This window comes from Gymnogyps californianus, chromosome 9 (genome assembly GCF_018139145.2).
Source record: "Gymnogyps californianus isolate 813 chromosome 9, ASM1813914v2, whole genome shotgun sequence".
Classification (NCBI taxonomy): domain Eukaryota; kingdom Metazoa; phylum Chordata; class Aves; order Accipitriformes; family Cathartidae; genus Gymnogyps; species Gymnogyps californianus.
The window spans coordinates 13841707-13850980 of record NC_059479.1 but is presented as its reverse complement, the minus strand read 5'-3'; the positions used below and the strand labels follow the sequence as shown (position 1 = coordinate 13850980).

Below are 9274 nucleotides of genomic sequence, written 5' to 3'. Positions count from 1 at the left end.
TGTTTGAATGGTGGTGGGAGTAGTGATCTGTCTTTGAAACTGTCTGTATGCTCTTTCACCTACTAAATAAGCAAGGAATTAGTTTAACATCCAGCTTAATGTAGCTGGTTAAACAAAACTGGCACCGTGATCTTTACACCTGCATTTCTGTGCCTGTTGTTAAAATAGACTTATAAACCAGATATCTTCCTAAATGAATTTTATTCTAGACCTTTGCTCTCTGTTCTATAAGTTTATGTAAATAGAGTTTGAAAAATTCAGTTTAAACCATATGCAAATCCTTCTAAACTGGGCCCTTTATATACATGCATTCCCTTTTATGTGAACAGTACTTTGTTAATGGTTCAATAATTAAGAGAGTTTACATTTTAAAGACTTCAGTTTTTAATTGGTTGAATATTAATCACAGATCACTTTCAGTTCTGTTGTGATATGCAAATTATTGATGTCTCAGCTGCATTTGTTTTCAGGTATCAGTCTATCCGCATAATGCAAAATAACATTCTGCAATTATTTCAATTAGATGCAGTCAGCCTTTGGAGCAAGCTATTTATTTCATTTCTGTAAATGAAGAAAGCAGTTGCTGTTTTCCATTCCCTGATATTTACTGCCCAGAACTAGCACTCACAACTGGTATGTGTGCAACACATAAACAGTTTTCTAACTGAAGTATGTTAGCATTCACAGCAAAGGACAAGCAGTTGAACTCCCCTTGCAAGATTTCATTTGGTTAACCGACTCTTCTGCCTTGGAAAGAGATGTCACCTTGTTTGGGGGTATTCATTACCATTTTAAAGTGTATTATGAAAGGTAGAGTAAATAGGAGTTCTTAATTAGCAGAATCTGTTTTGCACAAGTGCATAACATTAGAGGATTTTTTTCATCAGACTGCAGCTGTTACCTAAGCAGAGGAGGAATTTCACCTAATCACAAAGAATGAGATACACAAATAGCTATGTTGTCTTAAGAGCGGGTCGGGTATGTCTCCTCACAGCGATTTTGTTCCATAATTGCAATTCACATTAAATGCAGCAAATGTTACCATCCTGCCCACTCAGTTTCCACCTCTACTTTTGTTTCAAGCGCGGGGGGGGGAGGGGGGGGAAGGAGATCGTCAGAAAAGATGGGGGGGGTGGGGGGGGAGTCCTTTCTTTTCTTCTCTTTCCTTCCCCGGCTCCGCTTTTCCCAGCCGCGGTGCTAAGCGGCGCGCACCCAGGCGCTGGGCGGGCGAGCGGGGGCGGGATGGCCCCGTCCCGGCTGTGCCCCGGGCTGCACTTGTAGCTGCTGCGAGCCGCCCATGGCAGCCCCGCGGCGGCCGGCGCGGCACCGGGGCCCCGCCGCTCTCGCCGCCCCGGGGGGCGCCTCCCGCCCCGCCGCACCCGCTTGAGCTCCGTGGGGGCGCAGCCCGGCATCTCCCTGGGAAAGGTAACGGCGGCGCGGCGCGCCTCCAGGCGTGCGGGAGAGGCTTTCGCGGTTGCGATGCGCTGGGATTGCTCCCCCGGAGCGGCGTCTCCTTCCCCTCCAAAGCGGCGCCCGAGCGCTCGGTGTGTGCGTGCATATGTGTGTGCGAGTGTGTGTGTGGCGAAGGGGAGGGGGCTCTCTCTGCGTGCAAGAGGTGGGCGAGAGCAGTGCGATGGGAGCGGGTGCCCGTGTGCAGAGGGATCCTCTCCCCGCATGTGTGCGGGGGACCGCGGTGTCGGGGCAGGGCTCAACGAGGCGATTGCTGCATGCGGCGGAGCCCGCCGGGCTACCGCAGCGCCAGGCTTCGCCTTGTTCCGCTCAGCGCAGCCAGGGGTGCTCGCCCGGGCGGGCGCCCGGCTGCCCCCGCCGCTCGGTGCGTGCGCGGAGCTGCCGGAGGGGAGACCTTGTGGGGAGAGCGGTGGAGAGCAGCGGAGCGGGGCCGCGGCGACCCCGGCCGCCGAGGTAGGGAAGGTGCCGGGCTCGCCGCGGAGCGCCGCCGGGAGCATCGCCGGGGGCGGCCGGCCGCCCCGCCGGGCGTGTGAGTGCGGGCGGGGAGGGGGGGCATGGCGGGGCTGCGTTTACGTTGGCGTTTTAATATCTTTTAATTATTCCGAAGGTTTTGTTTTCATTGCTAGAATAATTACTGCTGTTATTTGGAAGGGGGGGGGGGGGGGGGGAGACGAGGCGACAGTGGTTTCCTGCCGGATCCTCTCTGCCATCGCGCTCGCCTCTCCCCGCCAGCCGTCCGCCTCCCGGAGCCCCGGGCCAGCGGCACCCGGCGCAGCGCTGCCCGCTCCCATCCTTTCTAGGGGAGCGGGCGAGCAGAGGGACTAGGGTCTGGCGGCCCGGATAAGCCGGTGGAGGTGTGGGAGGGACGGGGGGGCAGGATGTGCGCAGTGGGGCTGGGGAAGGGGATGTGTGAATGTGCTGCGGGCTGGACTTCGCAAAGGTGCCGAAGGAGGCGGGGGAGGGGGGGAGTATTTGGCGGCGGGGACCACGGTTGTGCCTTGTTGCAAAGGGAGGGTGGAAGGGATGCTGGGCTGCAGCACCGCGCTGTGCCCGTTCCTAGCCGGCATGTGCGTGCGGTGTGTGTGCGTCCGTGTCCCTCCTGCCTTCCCCCGCCGGGAGGCAGAGGGCGACGGGGCGCCCACGACAGAGGGGAGCCGGCACCAGCCGAGACGGCTGCGGCAAAAAATTGCGGTAGTGCCTGCACTCCTGGCCGGGCTCGCCGACCCGCCGCCAGCCCCGCGCAGCGCCCGCAGTGTGCCCGCTCGGCACCGGTCGGGGCCCCGAGGCTGAGGAAGAAGAGGGGACTCGAGCGTGGGCGAGGCAGGGATACGGGGGGACGGCGCCTGGGAGGGGGAGGGAGATGGAGCGGTGGGGGCGCGGGGGCATCGGGCTGCGGGGATCAGCTGCTCCGCTCCCTCTTCTCCCCGTGGTGCCTCTCCGCGGCCTCCTTGACCCCTTCAGCCATCCCTTCCTCTCTTCCTTCCTTGCCTCCTCTCAGCTTTCCCTCTCCCTCTTGTCCTCCTGTCTCCCTTCCTTCCTCCCTCATCCCTCCTCTGCCCTCCCTTCCAGGTCCCCCCGGCGCATCCTCCCCTCCTTGCGGCTCCCTCCAGCCCGATTCTCCTCCCTCCAGCTGGCTCCTGCTTTCTCCACTTCCATCCTGGCTCCCTCCTGCCAACTCGGTGGCTTCCCACAGCAGGAAATGAAAGGGACAAGTTGGGAAATAGGGGGAATGGGGAAGATGGGGGGAACAATGTATTTACTATTGACTAATTCGTTTTTAAAAACAAAAAAAAGCTACCTTCTAACTCAGAGGAAATGCTGTGGCTCCAGTTCTTCTGTGTAAAAAATGGCAGCTCAGCTGGCCTGACTATACGTGAAGAGTTCTTGAAAGCCACCTCTGTATCAGTGCAGGGATAAGAGCAAATCATATAATGTTTTACCCCCCAAAAAAGTTCTTTTCAGGTTTCAGTAGTGGCAGGCTGGTGAATTGTGACTTTGTTTTGCCCTGCAAGTCAGGGTATTGTTGTTATTCCTGGGGATGGGGCTGTATGCCTGTGCATGCTTCTTCTGTATCTGTGTGCTTCCATTGGTCACCGAGAGATGATCTTCTTGTTTTGTGGATAGTTCATTGTATTTCTGCAATCAGTTTACCACCTATTTATTTAAAGTAGGTAAAATAAGTGACAGAAACAATGTGTGTGCATGCCTATGTATCCCTTGAGTGAATCTCACTATTACAGTGATAATCTGTATGTGTTGATGCTATAGATACATAGAGTATTGACATTGCTTTTTGTGTCTGCATCTTCATCCTTTCTATATTGTGCTATCCCAACCCAGATGTTTGGGCATGCATAACATCAGCATTTGTGTTTAATATCCCTGAAATGCACGGCAACATACGAGCAGTGCAGGATTGAGGAGAGCAAATATGCATAAAATTGGAATCTCCTTTGGTTATTTTACTTTGTTAGTTATGCATGTTTGGCATGTACAAGAGATAGAAATATATTTGACAGACCTCAGAGTTATTTGTGTTTGTGTACAAAAATTTACATTCCGTATTTGAAATCATTCTAGCTCCCGTGTATTTGTTTGGTTGTTAAAATCTTTCATGTTATTTTAAATTCAGTGCTTGTAGTTTATCTATAATCCTCGACAGGTACAGTAGCTCAGTGGTATACAATTTTTAACCCAAATGATGTTTTCGAACAATGACAACTGAAAAACATTTTCTTTTTTCTTTCCTTCTTTCTTCTTTAGATTCTTTATCTTTGTTCAGGAGCCTAAGGTTGCTTGCTGATCACAAGAAGATGTTTCTGTGGCTCTTTCTGGTTCTGTCATCTCCAGTTTCTTCTACAACTGCAGATGCTGATATATCTGTGGAAATTTGCAATGTTTGCTCCTGTGTGTCAGTTGAGAATGTACTCTATGTCAACTGTGAGAAGGTTGCAGTCTACAGACCAAATCAGCTCAAACCACCCTGGTCTAATTTTTACCACCTCAACTTTCAAAACAACCTGCTAATTATTCTATATCCAAATTCCTTTCTTAATTTTACACATGCAGTGTCCTTGCAACTGGGTAATAATAAGTTACAGAACATTGAGGGAGGGGCCTTTATGGGTCTTAGTGCATTAAAACAGTTGCACTTGAACAACAATGAATTAAAGATTCTCCGAGCTGACACTTTCCTTGGCATAGAGAACTTGGAGTATCTCCAAGCTGACTACAATTTAATCAAGTTTATTGAACGGGGAGCCTTCAATAAGCTTCACAAGCTGAAAGTCCTGATCCTTAATGACAACCTGATTTCATTCCTTCCCGATAATATTTTTCGATTTGCTTCTTTAACCCATCTGGATATACGAGGGAATCGAATACAGAAGCTTCCATATATTGGAGTTCTGGAACATATTGGGCGAATTGTTGAATTGCAGCTGGAAGACAACCCCTGGAATTGTACTTGTGATTTGTTGCCTTTGAAAGCGTGGCTGGAGAACATGCCCTATAACATCTACATTGGGGAAGCTATCTGTGAAACACCCAGTGACTTGTATGGAAGGCTGCTGAAAGAAACCAACAAGCAAGAGCTGTGCTCCATGGGGACAGGGAGTGACTTTGACGTGCGCGTTCTGCCTCCCTCGCAGCTGGAGCCTGGTTACAGCACACCGAACGGCCACACCACTCAAACATCAGTGCACAGATTAGTCACAAAGCCACCAAAGACTACAAATCCTTCAAAGATCTCGGGGATAGTAGCTGGCAAAGCACTATCTAATCGCAATCTCAGTCAAATTGTATCTTACCAGACCAGGGTACCTCCTTTAACTCCTTGTCCGGTCCCCTGTGTTTGCAAAACGCATCCTTCAGACTTGGGATTAAGTGTAAATTGCCAAGAAAGAAATATAGAGTCAATGGCCGAACTCGTACCAAAACCTTTAAATGCCAAGAAACTGCATGTAAATGGCAATTATATTAAGGATGTGGACACTACAGATTTCACTGAGTTTGAGGGGCTGGATTTGCTACATTTAGGTAGCAATCGGATTTCAGTGATCAAAGGAGAAGTTTTCCGCAACCTTACAAATTTACGGAGATTGTATCTCAACGGCAATCAGATAGAGCGTCTGAGCCCAGAAATGTTTGCTGGCCTCCACAACTTGCAATATCTGTACTTGGAATACAATGTTATCAAAGAAATCCTAGCAGGCACCTTTGACTTAATGCCAAATTTGCAGTTGCTCTACCTGAACAACAATCTTCTACGAAGCTTGCCAGCGTACATTTTTGCTGGTGCACCACTTGCTAGACTGAACCTGAGGAACAATCATTTCATGTATTTACCTGTAAGTGGCGTTCTTGATCAGCTAAAATCTCTTACACAAATTGATTTGGAAGGTAATCCATGGGACTGCACTTGTGATTTAGTTGCTTTAAAACTGTGGCTTGAAAAGCTAAATGAAGGTATTGTGGTGAAGGAATTGAAATGTGAAACACCTGTACAGTTTGCTAACATTGAACTTAAGTCTCTGAAAAATGAGATCCTCTGTCCTAAACTTTTAAACAAGCCATCTACTCTGTTCACTAGTCCTATGCCTGCTGTTACTTTTACAACACCACCGGGACCAGTTCGGAGTCCTCCTGGTGGCCCAGTTCCGTTGTCCATCCTAATCTTAAGCATATTAGTTGTGCTTATTTTAACAGTGTTTGTTGCTTTTTGTCTTCTGGTTTTTGTGCTTCGGCGCAACAAAAAAACAACTGTAAAGCATGAAGGGATTGGAAGTCAAGAATGCAGTTCTATGCAACTGCAGCTGCGAAAGCACGATCACAAGTCAAACAAAAAAGATGGACTAGGTGCAGAGGCCTTCATTCCTCAAACCATTGAGCAGATGAGCAAAAGTCATACCTGTGGCTTAAAAGAGTCTGAAACGGGCTTCACGTTTGCTGACCCACCAGGGCAAAAAGTCATTCTGAGAAATATCAATGACAAGGAGAAAGATTTATTGCATGTGGATACCAGAAAAAGACTTAGTACAATCGATGAACTGGATGAGTTATTCCCTGGGAGGGATTCCAATGTATTTATTCAAAATTTTCTTGAAAGTAAAAAAGAGTACAACAGCATAGGGGTCAGTGGCTTTGAAATACGTTATCCAGAGAAACTACAAGACAAAAAAACCAAGAAATCTCTAATAGGTGGTAATCATAGTAAAATTGTAGTAGAACAAAGAAAAAGTGAATATTTTGAACTAAAAGCTAAACTTCAAGGTTCACCTGACTACCTACAAGTCCTTGAAGAACAAACAGCTTTGAATAAAATATAGGTCATACAATCTTATTGCCTACAGAGGACATTTATTTAATGATGAAAGTGCCTTTTGTTGACTTTTAACTTCCAAATACTATGTTGTATTGATAGGCATAGAGGCAGGTATATCCAAGGGTGTCTGATTAACTGTAGCTGCATATGATTTGTCATGTAGAGGAGAATTTCCTTAATAGCTTTTACTACATAAAGCTCATGCCCTGTGGAATCCTGTAGGGATACTGCAAACTCTATTGCCAAAGGGATGCTTTATACATGTTACACTGAATTTAACCTCAAGAGGCATATATGTTTTGTACCTTAAATGCAAAACCATCGTCTCCTTGTGATTTGTTAGACAAACACAAGAAACCTGGTACTGGTATTTGTACCTCAGCTGGGTCCTTCATCCTGCACGTGGATTTAAGTTGGTGGAACTGGAGTAATCCTTTGATTTGTGGTGTTGAAATGGCACTCTTTAAAGATTATCTGGAAAGTAACAAGCATGCAAAGAGAGAACATTCGATAGTATGTGTAAATTGGTTACATTTATGGCCTGCATCTTGAAACCACTGGAATTACGATGTTAAATTGTGCAAATATTTGTTTAAAATATACCATGCATTACATACCTATGAAATAAATTTGACCACTTGAAGCATACATGTCTATACATAAAATTAAAAAAAAAAAAAAAAGAAAATAGTTCAACCTGACTTCTGCAGTATTTGTGGCATCTGAAGAAAATATTTGATGTTTATGCAGAATCTGTTGTAAGACTCATCTCCAATTAAAACTAGAGTTCCTTCTCAGTTACGTGAAACACTTGCAACCCCAACAGGTTGTCCAAAATTGTCAAAGTGCTTACTGTGTGAGCGTAGCAGAAATTATTTTTGTAATATTCATATTTATGAAATACTTTGTATACTAAATAGGAAGATATGTACTCCTTAATATGTATTTAATATGCCTGACTTGTTTTCCTGGTCACAATGCATTAATCATTCAGTATAAATAAAACCAGAACAATATACCAAACAGCAACCGGGGATGTAATGTTTAGATTTATCCAGAATTAAGTGATCAGATACAATAATAATAAAATTGTTCTGTACTATTCTTGTGAAGTTAGCGTATTATCTTATTTCAGATTTGTTACCAATGGTGCATTTTAAAATAGATTCATTAGTTTTTTAGTGTTGTGTCTCAGGCAATTATTTGCCATCAGTTGTCTTGCTTTTCAGGGTTCTACAGCTTAATCTAAATAGTTTTCACTACAAGTATTTACAGGAATTCATGGTAAGGGTAATACTTTAATTGTATATGCATAAGTTTTCTGTTCTTATTATCTGTCTGGCTACTGTCAGAAAAAAAATGATCAGAACAGTGAACAAGTGGCAAATCTTATCTATTTAAAACCACAGTGTAAAATGAATGTAGTGGTCTCAGTTCAGAGTATTGTGTAGCTCATATCTAGAGAGTAAAAACTTGCCTCTGTGAAAGCTGAATCTGAATAGCTAGGAAAAAAAAGTAGTCAGGAGAATGGAAAATCCCCACTGTATCTCACTGATAGATGGTACCTTGAGATGAGAAAGGAGGTATATTGGTAAAGCATCATACAGCAGATCTATACTATGAGATAGCGTAGACAACAAACAAAAGTTCTTTGACTTGAAAAGGAATTTTTTCATTAATTTCAATGAGCTTTGGATAAGACCCTCTATCTCCTTTGCTTCCAGAAACTTTCCCTGCCCCCTACCTTTTATAATCAATACATAAATCAATTAAGATTACTAGGATATAACATGAATGTTTATCATGAATTTGAAACTAGCAAATATTACAGCAAGACCCAATAATAATACTGTGGAGAAGGCTGTGTCAGCAATTTCCATTATAAACCTCTAATGTCAGGTGTTTATGACACTGCTGTGAAATTTTTAGTCTGGAATGATACTTGGCAAACAGCCTGCAGTGTATTTTTAACAAAGTTTACAAAAAAAAAAAAAAAAGCTACTTTATTTAAGAGAATAAAGTTCTCTTTATTTAAGAGAAAGCAAAACAAAACAACATTTTTCTACTTTCAGACATTTGTTTATGCTCTCGTAACTTAGAAAGAGGGTTGTTTTATTATTTTTCTCCATACTACAAAGTATATATATGACTTCAGATAATTATAACAGATAAATTAATGGCTGAGTTTCTTTCAAAAAGCTGCTGCTATCCATGCACAATAATTGACTTCATTCAGGATGTCATAGGGATTTTCAGGATATGGATACTATGTACATATGCATTTCTAGCATAAAACGTTCTTGGTTGACCAATGAGGCAATACGTGGCCAAGGCTTGAATGAGAACACTTGGGCTTTTTGTGTCACGAGTCTGTGACTTAAGGAGTGTTAAAGATGCACTGACATCACAGACTATAATGGCTCCATCAGTAGGCTAAGAGTAATGGGTCACTGTGCCTGCTCTGCACAGTGCTGCATGGCT

General features: G+C 44.8%; 1 protein-coding gene across 1 annotated transcript; it reads left to right on the top strand.

Moving 5' to 3' along the window:
• The first annotated feature begins 1399 nt into the window (after window positions 1–1399).
• SLITRK4 (SLIT and NTRK like family member 4) lies at window positions 1400–7837 on the top strand. The gene is made up of 2 exons (XM_050901813.1): window positions 1400–1425; window positions 4234–7837. The coding sequence occupies exon 2, from the start codon at window positions 4284–4286 to the stop codon at window positions 6795–6797; it is 2514 nt and encodes an 837-aa protein (XP_050757770.1). The 5' UTR covers window positions 1400–1425; window positions 4234–4283; the 3' UTR covers window positions 6798–7837.
• Window positions 7838–9274: the final 1437 nt, after the last annotated feature.